Source organism: Notolepis coatsorum (assembly GCF_963971535.1).
Source record: "Notolepis coatsorum genome assembly, chromosome: 10".
Classification (NCBI taxonomy): Eukaryota; Metazoa; Chordata; class Actinopteri; order Aulopiformes; family Paralepididae; genus Notolepis; species Notolepis coatsorum.
Window position 1 is genome coordinate 74,336,441 of NC_140174.1, and position 21,833 is coordinate 74,358,273.

Genomic DNA, 21,833 nt, shown 5'->3' on the forward strand with positions numbered 1-21,833 from the left:
AAGTACTGTACACAGAGAACGTGAAAATATACAATACATTCACCAAACACTACACAAGACAACCATGATGCAGACCGATGAAAATATAAATTGTCTCTCCATATACCCAAATCAGTCAACATGTCAACATGGAGAATCACAACAAAAAAATCTCTTGCCAGATCCAGCTAGGCAAAGAGATAATGTCTAGTATTTTGTGTACTCTATTTAATTTTTTTCTATTTTTGTTTTTGTTTTACTGTAATTTTAACCTGTACTGGATACAGTATTTTATGTTTGTCTGATATTTGCTGAGCTTACTGTGCTATGCACACTGTAGTAGCATGAAAACTGGGACATGTTTTGTTGTGATTCTCCATGTTGAAATGTTGATTGATTTGGTTATATGGAGAGAACATTTATATTTTCATCAGTCTGCATCATTGATTTGGGTATATGGAGAGAATTTCTTTTTCATCAGTCTGCATCATTGATTTGGGTATATGGAGATAAATAAATTATATTTTCATCAGTCTACAGCATTGGTCTTGTGTAGTGTTTGGTGAATTTATTGTATATTTGCACATTCTCTGTGTACTTCACTTACAGTACTCTAATCATTGAGAAGTAGAATTGCTAAATGTGTTTTAGGTTAAGCACAGCAGTGTGTAACTGGTTCAAACAGAATTAAGTCATATGAAACGTGTGTTTCATATGGTAACAAAATGTAGTTTTTATAAATTAGTGTATAGTTTGTGTTTAATTTAGCAAAGGATCTGAGGTGTTCTGATAATTGTGTGTGTGGTTGTGCTAATTGTGTGTAGTGTTTTGAAACACCGGGCCCTGTTTTCAAAATCGTGCTTAAGCAATCGAAAATTATATACATAATGTTTCAGTCTTCTTAGATTAGATTTTGGGGTCTTTTCCTGCCTTTGGTCCGCTTTGCATTCACATCTCAAATGAACCGCAGCAGGGTTCACTTGCAAGAGTGAATGAGCTTTCACACCACCCCAAACCAACCGGACTATCCGAGGAAATTAACCAGGGTTCGATTAAAGCTTATTATAGTTTATCACAGTATCATGAGCATGTCTTTGTCAGTGGACACTGGACATGGGTATGGATGGCTCCAGGTGCTGCTGCGTTAAAGTGCACATCTTCAATACCTATCTGTACTATTTAAAAGCACAGTGCAGGACACACTCAAAGGTTATCGCACCTCCCACACATGTCCAATGGACCAGAGATGTAATGGGGTTCCTGCACTTGGAAAAGATGAGATGCACCTTAGGAGGCTCTACGGATAGATTCTATAAGACATGGCAACCCTTTTTGACGTATATGGAGAATGAAAGGTTGGGTACACTCCCATAGTGGAATCTATGAGACTATGTTGGGACCTCGGAGCAAGTTGAAGATGTGAATGTGTTTTTGTTTTTGTTTCGTTATGTTTGCATTTTCTGTTAGTTTAGTGTTTGCCTAATGTGAGTCTGAGTTGAATCTGGGAGGGGGGGGGGGTGGGCTGGTGGGAGGGAACTGGTGGGGGGATGGGCTGGTGAGAGGGAACTGGTGGGAGGGAGAGGGAGTGGGGGGTGGGGGGGGGGGGGGGGGGGGAAGAACCAAAATGGATGATTCTATATTTTGACACTGACCATATCATGTATGTATCCCATGCTGGTTGAAAATGAAAATAAAATTATAAAAAAATAAAAAAAAAGTTATCGCACCTCAGAGATGGCAGTGGACATGTATGACAGGACAAAGGCCATATGTAATGGCCTTGGGATTGAGGAACATACTACCAGCCAAAGGAGGACGCAGAAAAGGATGGACGAGTATGTAGTTGAGTCATCTTGTGGCACAAGCTCAGACCTCATGGAGATCAGCTGAGACAGCGACTATTCTATCCAGTCCTCGACAGAATGCTGCAAGAGCTTGAGAGCAGGTTCTCATGAGTCGGAGAACAACGTATGATAGGCATACAGGCATGTTATCCAGCCTCAGACCAGTTTCTCTCAGTGGAATTGCTGCAACCCCTCGCCACACATTACAATATCCAACTACTGCCAGAGGAGATCACAGTTGCAAAGTGTTTCCTGGCCAGGACAGGCAGAGATGCAGTCCCTACTATCCAAAGTGTATTTTCCCTCCTGGATGATAATAATAATAATAATGCATTTGATTTATAATGCGCCTTTCAAGACACTAAAAAAAAAGTCCACAAATCGGTGAATGAAAAAATTATATAGGATCAAATGCAAACTACTACTAAAAATCTATGTTTAAAAGTACTAAAAACCAAAGAAAAATACCAAACACTAACAAACATTCAGCACAGACAATGGGGATGCTGCCATCAAAAAAAAAGAAAAAAAAAAATTTAAACAATTTTATTTTTTTTAGGTCCGGGGCTAGGAGAAAAACATCCGGGGCTAAAGCCCCGGAAGCCCAGGGCTAACGACGCCACTGGTCTCCACAGCCTACCCAGGTTATGTCGAGTCATATTGAGTGTATTTGCATGTACTCCATCTCCTGTTGGAGCTCATCTGTTACCAGCAACAATGTGCCAAGCTGACTAAAAACCTTCTGGAATCTAGGGTTCTTCTGCAGCTTATTCAACGGATTCACCTGTCTCTTTCCTTTTAAAGCCCTGGCACAGTCATCCCCAGAAAAGTCATAGTACCCCAGCAGAGTGCTGCAGTTCTCTGAGCCCAGAGACTCAGCCAGTTCGGACACATGTATTAGCTTGCAGTGCCAGTGTCGTGGTCGGGGAGCCAGTGCCGTGGTCCAGGTATCTGGAGAGGTTGGTCATGCTGACATGGTAGATGAGGATCATCAGTATATAGAGGTCGGTCATGCTAACATGGTAGATGAGGATTTGTTTATTTGTTTATTTAAACGGATCCCCATTAGCTGATGCCTTAGCGGCAGCTAGTCTTTCTGGGGTCCAACAACATACATATAGTTTCAAGTTTCAAGTTTCTTTAATAGTTGTCATACAGAAGTACAGAATACTTTTATACAAAATGCTTCTTACTGTTACGCTCCAGAGACTGCTAGACAAGATAAGTATGAAATAAAATAGTATAGCATGTAAATTAGAAGTAAAAAATTAGGTCAGTGTTCAGTATAGACATATGTACAATGTTCGATGCAGAATAGAAGTAACTGAGTTACCATATAATATACAATATACTATGTAGTGTACTAATATACAATACTATATAGTGCAAAGCAGAAATGGGATGAGGTGCAATTTAGGTACAATTTACAGTAAGGTGTACGAGTTGTAGTGCAAATCCTTTATCAATAAATATAAAGTGTTTTTAGGTGATCTAAAGTGTGGAGAGTGGGTGCTGCAGTGTGTTGTTTGTTTAAAGTGAGTGTGTGCGTGTGGATGTGTGTGCTGTGTGCATTTGATGGTTGTTGTATAGTGTTTATTGTTCGTTGAGCAGCCTGATGGCCTGGGGATAGAAGCTTCTTCTGAGTCTTTCTGTGCTCGCCTTGAGACTCCGGTATCGCTTGCCTGACCGCAGCAGTTCAAAGAGGCAGTTGTTCGGGTGGCTGGAGTCCTTGATGATTCTCTTAGCCTTACCCCTGCACCGCTTGTTGTAAATGTTCTGGAGGGTGGGGAGCCCCCCTCCAATTGTGCGTTCGGCTGAACGTGTCACTCTTTGTAGTCTGCTTCGGTCTTGTGCAGTGCTATTCCCAAACCAGGAGGTGATGTTGCCAGTCAGGATGCTCTCTATTGTACATGAGTAGAAGTTCTTAAGGATCTTCTGACTGACTTGGAACTTCCTTAGGCGCCTGAGGAAGTAGAGGCGTTGTCGTGCCTTCTTCACAACACTGTCAATGTGTGTGGTCCATGTCAAGTCCTCGGATATGTGGGCTCCGAGGTACTTAAAACTGTTCACTCTCTCAACCGGTGCCCCGTCGATGCTGAGGGGGCTGTAGTCCTTGACCCCCGACCTCCTGAAGTCCACAATCATCTCCTTTGTTTTGCTGACGTTCAGGGAGAGGCTGTTCTCCTGGCACCATCCCGCCAGGACCTTGACCTCTTCCAGGTAGGCCCTCTTGTCGTTTGCAGAGATCAGGCCCACCACTACTGTGTCGTCAGCAAATTTGATGATTGTGTTGTTACTCGGCTGAGCCACACAGTCGTGTGTGTACAGGGAGTAGAGGAGGGGACTCAGAACACAGCCCTGGGGGGCCCCTATGTTGAGGGTGATGGATGAGGAGGTGCAGTTGCCTGCTCTCACCACCTGGGATAACATAACATAATATACACAAGATAACATACAGTACACCGATAGAACATAAGAAAGCATATATCACAAAGAAAATGAATCATAGAATAGAGAAAAACATGTATCATAGAATAAAAAGAAATGTAAAACAGGAGATGAAAAACAAGAGATAAAAAACAAGAGATGAAATCCAGTTAGAACCAAATAAAAGTATTTATCAGGGTGTGCATTGTGGCAACCCCAAGCCACCCCTGGGCTTGGTCACATATCCTCGGAGCGCACCTGGGCGTGGACAAAACTATGGAGCGCATAAAGGCGTGTTTCCATTGGCCGGGCATGAAGAGAGCGGTAGAGGACTACTGCAGGAGCTGCCCAGAGTGTCAACACGCAGCACCAAAGGTACACTATAAAAATCCTCTGATCCCACTGCCCATCATTGAGACCCCATTCTCAAGAATTGCCCTCGATGTGGTGGGCCCACTAGTCAAATCGTCCCGAGGCCACCAGTATATACTGGTAATCATAGATTATGCAACACGTTACCCCGAAGCCATCCCGTTACGCACGGTGACGGCCAAAATTGTGGCACGAGAGCTCTTTCATTTGTTTAGTCGGGTGGGAATTGCCGACTCCATTCTCACTGATCAGGGCTCGTGCTTTATGTCGCGGGTCATGAAAGAAATGTGCAAACTAATGAAAGTGGAACAGCTGCGAACCTCCATATACCATCCACAGACGGATGGGCTGTGCGAATGCTTTAACAAAACACTGAAAAGCATGCTAAGAAAGGTGATGGAGAACGATGGGAAGAATTGGGATCAGTTGTTGCCCTTTCTGATGTTCTCTGTGCGTGAGGTCCCACAGGCTTCCACTGGCTTCTCGCCGTTTGAGCTGCTCTACGCCCGCAAGCCGCGGGGTCTCCTGGACATCGCAAAGGAGATTTGGGAGGAACAGCCGTCGCCCCACCGGTCTCTCATAGAGCATGTGCAGGTGATGAGAGACAGGATGAAGGCGCTCTGGCCAGTGGTGAGAGAACATATGCAACAGGCCCAAGACGCACAGAAGCGCATTTATGACCGGGGCGCACAGCCACGGGAGTTTAATGTGGGGGACCGGGTCCTCGTACTGGTTCCGACAGCAGAGTGCAAATTCCTAGCCAAATGGCAGGGACCCTACGACATAATCGAAAAAGTGGGTCCCGTCAACTACAAGGTCCACCAGCCCGACCGTAGGAAGCATCGACAGTTATACCATGTTAACCTGTTAAAGAAATGGCATGCCCGGGATCAGGGCTGCCTCAGGGGGTGTGCGAGCAGTGCGGTCGCACAGGGCCTCGCGGGAAGGGGGGCCTCGCACAAAAAAAAAATAAAAATAAAAAAAATATATATTTTTTTTATTATTATTATTATTATTTTTTTTTATTTTAATTTTTTTTGCGATGCCCCCCTTCCCGCGAGGCCCTTTTTCATCACAGACCTAAAATCTAGTTTTGCTTATATGCTTATATATTTCACATTAGACACGTTTGTAGAATGTGTCTGACTTGTTCCTGGCTCTGAGGCTCTGCAGGGCAGCTCTGAGGCTCTGCAGGCAGCAGAATTGGTTTCAATGAGGGGAGGGGTTACAGGTAAGGTAGCGTCTGTTGAGTTCATTGTGTGTGTATGTGTGCGTGCCGGGGGGGGGGGGGGGGGGGGGGGGGGCGTGAACCGACTCATTGCCAGACGTGAGCGATTCGACTCACGCTCACGGCAATGAATCGGCTCTTATGAACGAGTCGCTCATGACCGACCCATCACTAGCGTCTGACTATTTCGCTCGTGCAGCATTGGAGGTTATGCCAGCCAAGATGAAGAGGACATCGTTCGGCAGATGGACTGAAGATGAAAGTTGTTGCATGTTAGACAGTTCAGTCAGGCTAGCCATCCCGGCTAATGACAGGGACAGCTAGTTAGCTTTAGCTACGTTATAATATTGAGTCCTAACGTGTGGTTCAGTCGGGATATAGCCATGATGATGTCGGCTAGTAGCTAGCTTAGCTAAAGGCTAACTAGCGTTAGCTAACCTAGAGACAGCGCGTGCAGCATTGTTATGCCAAGATGAAGAGGATGGTCGTTCGGCAGATGAACTTCGTCAACTCCACGCGGTTGTCTCCATCCTCTTGGACGTTTGGTGAGGGAGGAGCTGCTCTACGAAGACGGCTTTCTCCACCCCAGACGGGCTGTTTCACTATAAAGTTCTCCCGTTTGGCCTGCATGGGGCGCCATCTACCTTTCAGAGGCTGATGGACAGAGTACTACGGCCCCATCGGGATTATGCAGCCGCATATCTCGATGACATTATCATTCATTCGTCAGATTGGGACTCCCACCTCCAAAAGGTGAGAGCGGTGTTGGGTGCCCTCCGGGAGGCGGGTCTCACCGCCAACCCAAATAAATGCAGGCTGGGACTAGAAGAGGCAGAGTACCTGGGGTTCACAATAGGCCGGGGCAATGTAAAACCGCAGAAGAGGAAAATTGATGCGATAAGGGAGTGGCCTCGCCCTTTAACCAAGAAGCAGGTCAGGACATTTAATGGGCTAGCAAGCTATTATAGGAGGTTTATCCCTAACTTCGCTGCTCGCGCTGCTCCCCTCACAGATCTGACCCAGGCGCGGCGGCCGTTCATGGTGAAGTGGACACCGGAGGCGGAGGCGGCGTTCGAGGACCTCAAGACGGCCCTCTGTTCGGGACCGGTGCTGGTCTCCCCGAACTTCAACAAGGAGATGACAGTACAGACAGATGCATCAGAGGTGGGACTGGGAGCGGTCCTCTCCCAGCAACTGGAGGGTGAGGAACATCCAATCTTGTATGTGAGCAGGAAGCTACTGCCACACGAGCGCAATTATTCTGCGGTGGAGCGCAAAGGTCTGGCAATTAAGTGGGCACTGGAGACGCTCCGTTATTATCTGCTGGGGAGGCGCTTCACACTGGTGACGGATCACGCCCCCCTCGTCTGGATGGCCAAGACAAAGGGGACCAATGCCAGGGTGACTCGATGGTTTCTGGAGTTACAATCGTTTAACTTTTCTGTCATCCACAGGTCCGGGGTGGCGCATGGCAACGCAGACGCCCTCTCCAGGAAGGATGCCTGTTGGGCGTCGGACGCTCTTCCCCGACGGTCGGAGCTGGAGGGGGGGTACTGTGGCAACCCCAAGCCACCCCTGGGCTTGGTGATTGATGGGCGTTACGTGGCGACCCAATGGCTGGGCGCTGCCCATGTTTGGGCGTCCGCTTCCGGACGCACCTGTCACTAGAGAACCATCAGGAGTGATTATCGAATCACGGCGCGGTGCGCCTGTTGGGGAGGGGGGACTTAACGGAGCCGAGGAGCCTCCTCTCAGTCCCCCATAGCAGCGCAAGGCGAGAGGCCACAGAGCGGAGACGCCGCCCGGCCGACAGATTAACGCCAGCAAGCGATCATTATTTAAATAGAAAATAAAGAGTATGATTTTGGGAACTGCAACCTGTCTGTGTGTTGTTTATTCTGCCACCCCTACACCTGGAATTGCCACAGCATGTATTCAAGCTGTGCTGTATCATGAATTGAAAATGGGGGACCCCGATGCAAACAAGACGCAAGTCCCCCTCCGGTCCGCATCCCCCCCAAGTAGATGGTAGATGAGGATCATCAGTATATAGAGGTTTGTCATGCTGGTAGAGGAGGTTCATCAAGGTATCTGGAGATGTTGGTCATGCTGACATGGTAGATGAGGATCATCATCAGTATATAGAGGTTGGTCATGCTGGTAGATGAGGATCATCAGTAGAGCGGCACGGTGGTGTAGTGGTTAACACTATCGCCTCACAGCAAGAAGGTCCAGGGTTCGATTCCTGCTTGGGGACCAGGTTTCCATGATGCCAGGTACCCAGGTGGGGTATCTCCCAGGCCTTTCTGTGTGGAGTTTGCATGTTCTCCCCGTGCTCGCAAGGGTTTCCCCCCCGATAAGATAAAACCCAATGGAAAAACATGCACAACAACAGATCGCTAACGCTGTGGTGTCCTTGACAAAGACGGACAGGAGCACTTGGATTGGTCCCCGGGGCGCGGCTCACGTTGACGCCCTATCTGCTCCCGGCTGCCCATGGGGGGAAGGACGACGGGATGGGTCAAGTGCAGAGACTCAATCGCATCGGCGACTGAGGAAAGACAATGCATGTGTGTGTGTGTGTATCCCGGTGTGTGTGTGCCGCTCCAATTGCATGTCCAGTTCGTTGCATGCCGAATAAAGACCCCCCTAAAGAGGTCCTGCATTAGAGAGGTTGGTCATGCTGACATGGTAGATGAGGATCATCAGTATATGGAGAGGTTGTTCATGTTGACATGGTAGATGAGGATCATCAGTATAGAGGTTGGTCATTCTGGTAGAAGAGGAGGATCATCAGTATATAGAGAGGTTGGTCATGCTGACATGGTAGAGGAGGATCATCAGTATGTGGAGAGGTTGGTCATGCTGACATGGTAGTTTTCAAGTTTCAAGTTTCTTTAATAGTTGTCATACAGAAGTACAGAATACTTTTATACAAAATGCTTCTTACTGTTACGCTCCAGAGACTGTGCTAGACAAGATAAGTATGAAATAAAATAGTATAGCATGTAAAATAGAAGTAAAAATAGAAGTCACAGTGTTCAGTATAGACATATGTACAATGTTCGATGCAGAATAGAAGTAACTGAGTTACCATACAATATACAATATACTATGCAATGTACTAATATACAATACTATATAGTGCAGAGCAGAAATGGGATGAGGTACAATTTAGGTATAATTTACAGTAAGGTGTACGAGTTGTAGTGCAAATCCTTTACCAATAAATATAAAGTGTGTTTAGGTGATCTAAAGTGTGGAGAGTGGGTGCTGCAGTGTGTTGTTTGTTTAAAGTGAGTGTGTGTGTATGTGGGCGTCAGTCAGGCCTCCCTCTCTCGTTTGCAGTTGGTGCAAAACTCCGCTGCCCGTCTGCTGACGGGAACGCGAAAGCGGGAGCACATTTCCCCTGTGCTGGCTGCCCTCCACTGGCTTCCTGTGCATTTTAGGATTGATTTTAAGGTTTTACTGTTTGTTTTTAAATGTTTGAACGGCTTGGCACCGGGTTACCTCTCAGACCTGCTGGAACCCTATGTTCCTCTAAGGTCCCTCAGGTCCTCTGACCAGCTCCTCTTGGCCGTTCCAAACTCCAGGCTGAAGCTTAGGGGGGACCGTGCTTTTGCAGTGGCAGCCCCAAAGCTCTGGAATGAGCTGCCACTGCATGTTAGACAGGCCCCCACTCTGCATGTGTTTAAATCACGCCTCAAAACACACATATTTGCTCTGGCTTTTGTTTTTTAAACCGTTTTTGAGAGATTGGCCTTTTTTATGTGACACATCGTACTGTTTTATTATGTGCTTTTATTACATTTTTATGTTTTATGTTTTATCCTATGTTTGTGGACTTGTACAGCACTTTGGTCAACTTTGTTGTTTTAAATGTGCTATATAAATAAAGTGGATTGGATTGGATTGGATTGTGCGTGTGGATGTGTGTGCTGTGTGCATTTGATGGTTGTTGCATAGTGTTTATTGTTCGTTGAGCAGCCTGATGGCCTGGGGATAGAAGCTTCTTCTGAGTCTTTCTGTACTCGCCATGAGACTCCGGTATCGCTTGCCTGACCGCAGCAGTTCAAAGAGGCAGTTGTTTGGGTGGCTGGAGTCCTTGATGATTATCTTAGCCTTACCCCTGCACCGCTTGTTGTAAATGTTCTGGAGGGTGGGAAGCCCCCCTCCAATTGTGCGTTCGGCTGAACGTGTCACTTTCTGTAGTCTGCTTCGGTCTTGTGCAGTGCTATTCCCAAACCAGGAGGTGATGTTGCCAGTCAGGATGCTCTCTATTGTACATGAGTAGAATTTCTTAAGGATCTTCTGACTTGGAACTTCCTTAGGCGCCTGAGGAAGTAGAGGCGTTGTCGTGCCTTCTTCACAACACTGTCAATGTGTGTGGTCCATGTCAAGTCCTCGGATATGTAGGCTCCGAGGTACTTAAAACTGTTCACTCTCTCAACCGGTGCCCCGTCGATGCTGAGGGGGCTGTAGTTCCTGACCCCCGACCTCCTAAAGTCCACAATCATCTCCTTTGTTTTGCTGACGTTCAGGGAGAGGCTGTTCTCCTGGCACCATCCCGCCAGGACCTTGACCTCTTCCAGGTAGGCCCTCTCGTCGTTTGCAGAGATCAGGCCCACCACTACTGTGTCGTCAGAAAATGTGATGATTGTGTTGTTACTCCGCTGAGCCACACAGTCATGTGTGTACAGGGAGTAGAGGAGGGGACTCAGAACACAGCCCTGGGGGGCCCCTATGTTGAGGGTGATGGATGAGGAGGTGCCTGCTCTCACCACCTGGGGTCTGCCCGTCAGGAAGTCCAAGACACTGCCATGGTAGAGGAGGATCATCAGTATATGGAGAGCTTGGTCATGCTGACATGGTAGAGGAGGATCATCAGTATGTGGAGAGGTTGGTCATGCTGACATGACATGGTAGATGAGGATCATCAGTATATAGTGGTTGGTCATGCTGACATGGTAGAGGAGGGTCACCGGTATGTGAGATGTTGGTCATGCTGGTAGAGGAGGATCATCAGTATATGGAGAGGTTGGTCATGCTGACATGGTAGAGGAGGATCATCAGTATATAGAGAGGTTGGTCATGCTGGTAGAGGAGGATCATCAGTATATATATAACAAAAAAGAGATGGAGATCGAAGAGATAGACTTTGACAATTGTTTTAGTGATGATGATGATTAGTAGTTTAGGGCAGGGGTTCCCAAACTTTTCAGGCCGCGACCCCCAAATAACGGTGTCAGAGAGCCGCGACCCCCACTATTATAGGAGGATTATTAAATACTTTTTTTTTAATAAATGAAAATGTATGGTTGAAACATGCACACGTTCAAACGCACACACACTAATAAGCATTGGAGGCTTTTAACCAGGGCCGGACTGGGGAAATCATTCAGGCCAGGAAATATAGTGCAAAATATAGCCCCAGTCAGGCCACTTTTTAAGCAGGGGGGCTCTGGGGGTCCCCCACCAGGAAATGTCTTGTTACAAAGACTTCATTTCCTGAATCTGGTGCAGGAATTCTTTTATTTGTACCCTTTAAATGCCAGTGTTTGTGATGGCATCACAAATTATTGTTAAAAAACAGGCTAGCATATGTATGATTAGCAACAACACTGATTTTTTATGGATTTTCTGTTTTTTTGTAATGTCAGATTGAAAACAATACAATCTTTTATTCAACTTCCCTGATCATAACACCACATATTCCTTTTATAATTCTAACCCTTTAAATGCCAGTGTGTGTGATGGCATATATTTGCAATATATCAAATGCAAAGTAGATTTTTCTGGGGGGGATTATTACAGGCTAGCATGTGTCAATGATTAGCAACAACAGTTTTTTGTAAGGGTCCCGCCTCCACCAATCACATGCGGCTCCCTTTGTGTGTGTGTGTGAGAGCAAGAGAGAGAGAGAGATAGTTCTCCAACTTGTGTGAGTTGCAGTGATATCCTGGTTGTTCCCCACCTAGGTTATCTAACTATTGCGCTGCTGCAACTAGAAACACTGGCCTGGCCTGCTTCTAAGTTCAATGGCCTGACTGCATACATTTTATTATTATATATTTTTTAGATTTTTTTTTAGATTTTTTTATCATCTGGCGATCCCCCCGCGGCGGCTCGCGACCCCCACTTTGGGAACCCCTGGTTTAGGGCACAAAATACAAATAGAAAAAAATACTTGAATGTTGTGTCAACAAAGAAGATATCCAGAACAGAGGACGTATTTACCGTATTACATACATGTAGACCTACGTAAGAAATGGCATTGAAAGCAGCACTCTTGTAAGCATGCCAGAGATATATGTGACCACTTCAGAAATTGTATTACTATCTTTAACCCTCAAAACATGAGTCCACATCTTTTTTTGTTCAGTCATCTACAATATGATGTGTCTTTATTGGTAACAATGCTTTATTCTTTGTAAAGGTGCCAATTTGCATACTAGCTCGCCACAAACAGGTGATCATTCTGGCAATAGTTTTATTATGATTTTGCATGATAGTATCCGCTTTCCTACTCAACTAATTGGTAAAAATGTGATTATTTTGTATTGACGACACAGATTTGCATAGGCTACTTACATAGAAACATGTGATCACTCTAGGGATAGTGTTATTGTGATCTTTGACCCTCAAAACATTGGTCTAGACACCTCATTTGTTCAGTTATCTGCAATATTGGCTGATATATGATCTTGTGGAATTTAAAACGGCACAATTAATGTATAAAGCAAAAAGTCATGCACTTCCAAGAAACATTCAAGAATTGTTCTTTGATAGGGAGGGGGGTTATAATCTGAGGGGAGAACACAATTTAAAGGTGCTAAACGTACGCACTACCATGAGAAAACACTGCATCTCAATATGTGGAGTGAAACTGTGGAACAGTCTTAATGTGGTGTTAAAGCAATGTCCAAACATGAGACAATTCAAACTGATGTATAAGGAAATTATGTTCACAAGGTACAGGGATGAAGAAGGGACTTGATATTCACAGGTGTTTACATTTTTATTTTGTTTCTATTTTATTTTATTTTATACATATATAGTTTTTGTTTTTTTGTTTTGCATATATATATATATATATATATATATATTTTTTTTTTCTCTCTTTTCTTTTCTTTTTTATGTTTAAAATAGTACACTCATTTGAGTAGTGGAAAAGGGGTAGGATTAAATAAGTGTATACTTCTTCCTACTCCTTTTCGAACATGCAGATTGAGTTGTTTTTTCTTTTTTGTTATTGTTTGTTGTATTCATTGCATGTTCGAAATAAAGACTTCAAATCAAATCAAAATCAAAAATATATATGAAACTGATATTTTTGTGATTGTTTGATAATCGCGTCATTAATTTGCATATAAATGATACATGGGACACTCTGACAGATTTTTAACATAGCCTATCATTTTCTACACATTTTATCCTATCTAGAAACACTGGTTAACAATATATTTCCAGGGGGTGCATGATAGTATCCGCTTTCCTACTCAACTAATTAGTAAAAATGTGATTATTTTGTATTGACGACACAGATTTGCATAGGCTACTTACATAGAAACATGTGATCACTCTAGGGATAGTGTTATTGTGATCTTTGACCCTCAAAACATGGGTCTAGACACCTCATTTGTTCAGTTATCTGCAATATTGGCTGAGATATATGAAACTGATATTTTTGCGATTGTTTGATAATCGCGCCATTAATTTGCATATAAATGATACATGGGACACTCTGACAGATTTTTAACATAGCCTATCATTTTCTACACATTTGATCCTATCTAGAAACACTGGTTAACAATATATTTCCAGGGGGTGCATGATAGTATCCGCTTTCCTACTCAACTAATTAGTAAAAATGTGATTATTTTGTATTGACGGCACAGATTTGCATAGGCAAAATTACATAGAAACATGTGATCACTCTAGGGATAGTGTTATTGTGATATTTGACCCTCAAAACATGGGTCTAGACACCTCATTTGTTCAGTTATCTGCAATATTGGCTGAGAATCATGAAACAGTTTTTTTTTGCGCGATTCTTTGATAATTGCGTCCTTAATTTGCATATAAATGATACATGGGCCACTCTGACAACTTGTTAACATAGCCTATCATTTTTCTCACCTTTTTTCCATTCTAGAAAGTCTGGTTAAAAGTATATTTCCGTGGGGTGCATGATACCCCCCTCTATCTACTAGACTAATAAGTAGGGGTGGGACGATACATCGATCCAGATCGATACATCGATGTAATTATCAACGATCGAATCGGATCGATGCGATGTAATAAGATCGATTCATATCGATACTCTTATTTTGAAAATCCTGTGGCGAGTCTCATAACTGATTGTGTTAAATGGGCATATGATATCATCTCATATCGATCGCAGGCACCTGAATCTAATCGTATCGTATTGTATCGTGAGAGACTTTGTGATATCGGCAAATATCGTATCGTTGTCCAAAGAATCGATATCGTATCGTATCATGATGAAACTGGTGATTCCCACCCCTACTAATAAGTGCATATCTCAATTTGAGAAACCTGACTATCATAGTTGGGGTATGTTGATGTGACTATAGGATACAAATTGTTACATTACGAATGGCTAATATGTGTTAAATAGTTGATTGTAGTTTGATAAAAATGAAATGTTAGTGAGCAAGGAGAAGGATCTGTAACTAGTTCCTTGTTGACCATTATGGTCTATGGCCTACAAGTAGGCAAGGCATTGTAGCCATTTCTTGCCAAAATGCCCCACTGGTATAGAAACAGCATTAACTGTTATGTAATTACCTATTTGCATATTAACACACAACTGTATGATGCAAGACATACAATGCTATTATTTGTTAGTTACATTTACAGTACTTGCTTTCCAAAAGTGTGTCCCACCAGCCATGTCACATGTTGACCTGTGACCCTCTGTGTCAAAACATTTAGCCACCATCTGGTCTAATGGTGCGTTCAGTCGGTCCTCTGGTCTAATGGTGCGTTCAGTCGGTCCTCTGGTCTAATGGTGCGTTCAGTCGGTCCTCGTCAACTGGTAAAGTTGTAATTATATCATGTAATCAAATAGTATATACGAGGTGATACCGTTCGGGTGTGCTAGTTAGGTCGTAAAGGACCAATCAGATCCAAGGCAGCAGATTTAGACTGATTTAACCTTTCTTTCTTGACACAGGCACTTTGAGCAATTTTTAGGAATCCCAGTATTTCAACATCATATTTCTGATGATTTCTCATGAGACTCCATGTGCATAATAAATTGTGTTTGCACCGCAAAAGGTGAAAGGTCACTACATCACAACTCGTCTGGTAAAAAAGAAAATGTACCACTAGGTCGGCTGTTCGAGTTGATCTGCCAAACACACAATGAAGCCTGTTGTTCAGTTTAATGACGAGCAGCTGTCCTGTTACCTGCCGCCCGCCACCAGCGGGGCTGTGGGACACCGACACGCTGCAGGGGCTGTTGGGATACTTGGTCTTCTGGAGGTCCATGAAGGCGTCCCTCTGGTGCTCGATATCGACTTTGTGGATGTTGGTCAGGGCCTCCAGGCTCTTGGCGGCCATGGTGTTGTTGTGGCGGCGGTCCAGCGAGGACGACCCCAGCCCCCCGTTGGCATTGTCCAGGAAACGCCGGGCGCCAGGCCCGCCCCTGCCGCCCGCCGCCAGAGTGTGGTAATCCCGCGGGAACTCGGCATCGCCAGCGGAGATCATGGGACTCTTCCTCTTCTCCCTACCTGCAGGAGGGATGGAGGTAGAGATATAGAGAGGAGAGAGGGAGGAGAGGGAGGAGGGAGGTGAGAGGAGGAGGGAGGTGAGAGGAGTAGGGAGGTAGAGATATAGAGAGGAGAGAGGGAGAGGGAGGAGGGAGGTGAGAGGAGGAGGGAGGTAGAGATATAGAGAGGAGAGAGGGAGGAGGGAGGTGAGAGGAGGTGTGGGAGGGTAGAGAAGAAGGAAAGGTGAGGAAACTGGACATACATTTGTCGACATAAAGTTTCATAAACGATTGCTCACATATCGTTGCTGTCAGGTGAGGGTAAATCTATTGGACATTTTGAAAACCAGTCTAATTTTCATGTACTTGGGTGGTTTGAATGGGTTTTATGGTGCTTAGGGGTCATGGAACTTGCTTGCAACTTTCAATTCAAGTTAAAACAAGAACATTTGGAGACTAAAGGTTTTCACTGGACAGCATGCAGCTATATGACTGTTCTCTTGCAGAAAAGCCCCATTTGAGATGAGGGAACAAGCCCCTAATTTAGTGGTTGAGTCTACACCCTCCTCATTTCAAATGATCGAACATCTTAAACGTGCAACGGCCCGGCCCCTGGACCTCTTTAGGACGATTTGCCCACCGGCGTGACACGCCACTTTGTGTGCGTCTGGCGGCTCAGGTCTGCATTTTTTTTATACAATATATAGAATTAAAGCCCTATTTGTATACCAAATCCGTTCAGCGGTTCTCGAGTTACATGCCGAGTCAGATTACCACCCCGGACTCCCGGGTTTCTTTTTTTTTTAAACTTTATTTTTTAGCGTTTATCGCTTTTCTGGTCAAGCATGACCGACAGTTGCAGGGTGAAACGGGAGAGAGAGCAGGGGGAGACATTCGGCAAATGACGGCGAGTCCGGGAATCGAACTCGGAGTCAACCAGATCCGTGACGCAGCACGGAGTCCCGCGACGCAGCGCGGTAACATGGTGTGCTACTGGAGCACCCGACTCCCGGGTTTCTAGCTCCGACAATCATTTGCCGATCTCGAAAATTATTGGACATGGTTGTAGCCAATGAGTGTGGCTTTCCAATGATCCCCATGTGGGGATGTGAGAATCAGGGATCTAGGTGACAGGTCACGAGCGAAACCAGGAGGAGAAAAGAAAACGCTGAATGAATTGAAGTCAATGAGGAAATGGAATCCTGGAGAGCTTTTTTTCTTTTTTTACACAGTTTACCAAATCACTAATCACTAATCACTAATTTCTGAAAGGATTTTTATGAAATTTGGACATGTACTACATAAGACTTCAGGCTATGGGCCCAGGGTGTTTTCCAATTTTTGGAGATATACTATTTTTGGATATTGCAGCTACTACAGAAAAACATGAGTAACAAGTTTCTCTACAACTCAAGTTCAGACCTATGTTACTCTATTTCAATAGCACTAAAAGTTATCTTACTTCATTGTATTGAAACTTCAGAATGTTATCGTTCAAAAGAGACCAGGCTTATGCATGTGCTATAAGTATATAAATTATAGTATTTTGGTTTGCAATGAAAGTATGCAGTCCTCAAAAACGAAAACAAAAATGGCCACTTTTCTGGGTGCCTGTTAAGATGTTAAAGAAATATTATCAGGTAACATACAGTACATGGGTTGGTAACAGTAAGTGTAAAAGCCATAATACTCATGAGGACATTGCTTACTGCGATAATGGGAATTTTGGTGATGCTGACAGTATCTGTCATCATCACCGTCATACCCATAATTGCAGTAAGAAGGACCCTCTGGGTATTATTGCTATAAAAAGTGATTTTATTTTCCCCTGTGTGAAATACATTAGGATTTGAAAGGAATTTACATATCACAGATCTTGAAGTCATCAAACCTTGTATACAGAACTGATCTTTGTAAACAAATGAATATTGTTTACATGTTGTGTGCAATGTGTATCCCCTCTCTACTTCCCATTTCCCCATGTGGAATGTACCCGATTGGATAAATTACATGCTGGTGATGTAGTGCGACATCTAGTGGCTGAATGTTATCTATAGCACCTTTAAGTAGATCAGGAGGATTTCAATCTTTAGCTAAACATATCTTTAATCTGAAAAAAAAAATGTGCAAAATGCAGTTTAGTTTAAACGGATACAGTGCAGCATCTTTATGGATTAAAGATATTTCCGCTGAAGATTGAAGTCCTGATCAACTGTAATTGCAGTCCGCATACTGATCTCCTTCTGACCTGCTTAACTCCACTGGCTCCATGCATCTCCTTCAGCAACCTATCTGATGTGCCCAAAATCACCATAGAATTACATCATCTTTATCCATATTTTATTAGGGGTAATTTAGTCTTATTCCACATCTACAGTACTGTATGTAGTTGAGTAAGTAACAGTGAAGACACCACTGTCCAGTTGGACAGGATGACGGCTCAAGCAGAGGGCAGTGGACCTTAGATGACGTGTGACCTGAGGTTGGGGCCGAGAAGTGGTTTATGGAGGCCAGGGCAGAGAACGCTGGGTAGGGTAAGGGTAGAGCAGGGTAAACACCAATAAAGAGAGTTGCATTCAGGAGAATAACATCTGTGGTGGGCTTGTGGTCATCAGGCCTGAGCTCTGATGAGTTACAAAGAAATCAGATTATAGAGACTGGTTAAGACCACGCTCACTCCTTCAATGACATCCTCCTTTGTAGTGTGTATCGTCTCACCTCGTCTATCTCTGTGATTGCAGTGAATCTCACATGCATTTAAGATGAAAATGTTCTTAAACTTTCATTCTGGAGGCTAGACAAACCTAGCCAAATAACCTTATATTCCAAGTAGAAGCTAAATAGTTCTTCAAACCATAATTTTGTATCCTATGGGACATGTATCATTATATGGTATCTATATCACTCAGGTTCATCTACAAAGTCTTATGGATAAAATAAATAGGTTTTTCATCTATGTTGCTATAGAACAGAGGATGGAGGGTGTCCATGGCCACACTATGGGATTAACAGCTGTCCTGGGTGTCATCACTTATCAAGGGGGGTCTCTGGTCACATGACCCTCGAGTGATGTCAGCTGTAGGGACTTGCAGACGGAGGGGAAAGACTGGCAGTTCCCTCTAACAACCTGTCTGTAAAACCTGTAAAAGCTGGGTCAAAATGTTGATTGGATCGGAGGATTGATTGATTGATTGATTGAAAAGTGTATTAACAGATTGCAGAATGGGTACAGTACAGTACAGCTCAATACATACAATTGTTAAGGGGATGCAGACCAGAGAAAGACTTTCATCTTGTTTACATCAGGGTCCCCCATTTTCAATTCATCATAACATATATGACACACACGACATACAGATAGACAGTACTGCTACATCTATACATTTATGACATACCAGATTTGCAAATACAGTACTGTTTGTGATACAAAAAGTGTCCAGAAAAAGAGTGTATATACATTTGACGTAGAAACTGTACATTGGAGCAGGTTGGGTAGGTGGGGTGGGGTTGGGTGGGTGGGTGGGTGGGGGGCTATACATTGGAGGTGGGGGGGTAGGGGAGACAAGGACAAGATGACCAGATTGAATGTGGGCCAAGACATACGCGTGAAACAAACCTCTTTCGATTACTTATTCTATGTTTGTTAACTGATGAGAGTAGCTTAGGTTGCTTAAGTGTTGATTTGTTTGTCAATTGACTCAATTTACATACCAATACCTTGTTAACAATCAGTGATGTGTTGTCAGTCTATGTCGTAATAGCATAGCCTTATTGCCAATATCCTATGAAGTAATTCAAATAATGTCATGATCCTTGTGAAGTAGTTTGAGTAATCAATTATATACTCTTCACTATTGAATGACGTGATCAACCTGCTCCATCTGCTTCCATATTGTAGTGTTGAAATCAGTACAAAACATAACATAACATGTGCACTACTGGACAGACCTTCATAACATTCTGGCTATTCCACCTACAGGGTGATAATGGTCAGCTTGAGGCACGTCAGGTGTGACACGTGTGAGAGATTATCTGAGACCTTTGAATGTTGCCAGCACTGGGTGACATGTGTACAATGACTTTGTCCTTGAGCAACTCTGGACAGTAATAACTCTCTCTCTCCTCTCTCTCTTTCTCTCTCCCTCTCTCTCGCTCTCTGACACGCTACAGGCTTATTATTTTATTACTCGCAAGTCACCACACACCACCGGTTCACATGCGGGTCAACGTACACACATGTTCATAAACACACAAACACAGGCACCCACAAACAGGAATACACACACACACACACACAGATCCTCCTCGCGGCCCTCGCAGGAATGGGAGTGGCTGGCTCTGCGCTGACATGGCTGTCATCATACCTCAATGACCGCTCCTACCAAGTGTCATGGAGAGGGACCCTGTCGGCCACCCGCCCCCTGCGGACGGGTGTCCCCCAGGGCTCGGTTTTAGGACACCTTCTCTTCTCCCTCTACACTAAATCACTGGGTAACATTATCATGTCTCATAGCTTCTCCTACCATTGCTATGCCGACGATACTCAACTCTTCCTCTCCTTCCCTCCCTCAGATATCCACGTCTCTGAGCGGATCTCGGCCTGTCTGTCCGACATCTCCGCCTGGATGACGACCAACCACCTCAAACTGAACCTAAGCAAAACAGAATTGCTCCACCTGCCGGCCAAATCCTCCCCCCTGACCGACCTTTCCATCACAGTCGAGAATGCAGCTGTGACCGCGTCCCCGACCGCCAAGAACCTTGGTGTTGTCCTCGACAACCAGTTGAACTTCTCTGCTCACATCGCAGCGACAACCAGAACCTGCCGATTCCTCCTGAGCAACATCAGAAGGATCCGCCCCTTCCTGACAAAAGAAGCCACCCAACTCCTCGTCCAATCAACAGTCATCTCCCGCCTCGACTACTGCAACGCACTGCTCGCTGGCCTCCCGGCCACTGCCACTAAGCCTCTTCAACTCATTCAGAACGCAGCGGCCCGCCTGATCTCAAACCTACCGAAGTCGGCCCATGTCACCCCACTTCTTAGGGACCTGCACTGGCTCCCCATTGCTGCACGAATCCGCTTCAAGGCCCTCGACCTAGCATACCGTGCGGCAAAGGGAACCGCTCCCGCCTACCTCCGGTCAATGGTCTCTAACTACACACCCTCAAGACCTCTACGCTCTGCATCTTCTGGCCGCCTCAGACCTACTCCTATCCAAGCTCCGGGAGGGTCATCAAAGAGAAGTCGCCTATTCTCAGTCCTTGCCCCACAATGGTGGAATGAACTACCCACCCCAGTTAGGACAGCCGAAACATGTCCAATCTTTCGCCGTCGACTAAAGACGCACTTCTCCAACCATTATCTGAATTAAAAAATAAAAATAAAAAAAAATCTTTTTAAATTTAAAAAAATATCTAACCCTAACTAACCATACTGTCATGCACTTGTCCTAATAAACTAACCTACACTGTAGCACTCAACACTTTGATGAACATTGTTGCTCAGCTGATAGAGTTGTGCCCTTCCTGATGGCTTGTCGTACAGAACTTGTAAGTCGCTTTGGATAAAAGCGTCAGCTAAATGACTAAATGTAAATGTATACCACTATATATGTACATCTCTACATGTGTATACAGTATATACCACTATATATGTACTCCCTACATGTGTATACAGTATATACCACTATATATGTACTCCCTACATGTGTATGTATACCACTATGTACACCTCTACATGTGTATATATACCCCTATATCTGTACACCTCCACAAGTCATTAACTATGGCTTCAGTGGATAACCCCGATCACCTGCATTTAAGTGATATTTTAATTACAGATACCCCAGTAATAACATTACAATTTAATTAAATACAATGCGTGCATTCCTCTCGGCCACCAGCAACGACATTTATCAGCCAAATGCACTTTGCATGTACATTGACTGAGTCGAATCCCTTTCTATTCACATAACTGTTTTTTTTGTATTGATGGAGCTTTGACAGCTACATGGGTGGTACAGTTTATTGCTCGATCTATCTCCAATATCACGATGGGCCGTGCCGGTGGCCAAAGACCCGAGGGTGGAGAGGACTTGAATGTGCACGGTATAAATCAAGGAGAATGTGTCTTGGGTAGCAGACTCTACATAATATTATGTTCTCTCGGCAAATAGACTGCCCTATCTCTGAAAACAGCTCCCTGCGGAGCGCACCCCGTGAGAAGTATTCCGATGACGCTAGA

General features: G+C 44.5%; 1 protein-coding gene across 1 annotated transcript in view; it reads right to left on the reverse strand.

The window, feature by feature from the left end:
* The window catches only part of LOC311235397 (SRC kinase signaling inhibitor 1-like), a gene marked incomplete at its 3' end in the record, with an annotated part of 164,224 nt that extends 148,621 nt beyond the window's left edge, over nt 1-15,603 (reverse strand). The window contains exon 1 of the mRNA XM_084322852.1: nt 15,286-15,603. Coding sequence (XP_084178978.1) covers nt 15,286-15,585 — 300 coding nt within the window. The 5' untranslated portion in view covers nt 15,586-15,603. The remainder of the gene's footprint in view (nt 1-15,285) is intronic.
* Nucleotides 15,604-21,833: the final 6,230 nt, after the last annotated feature.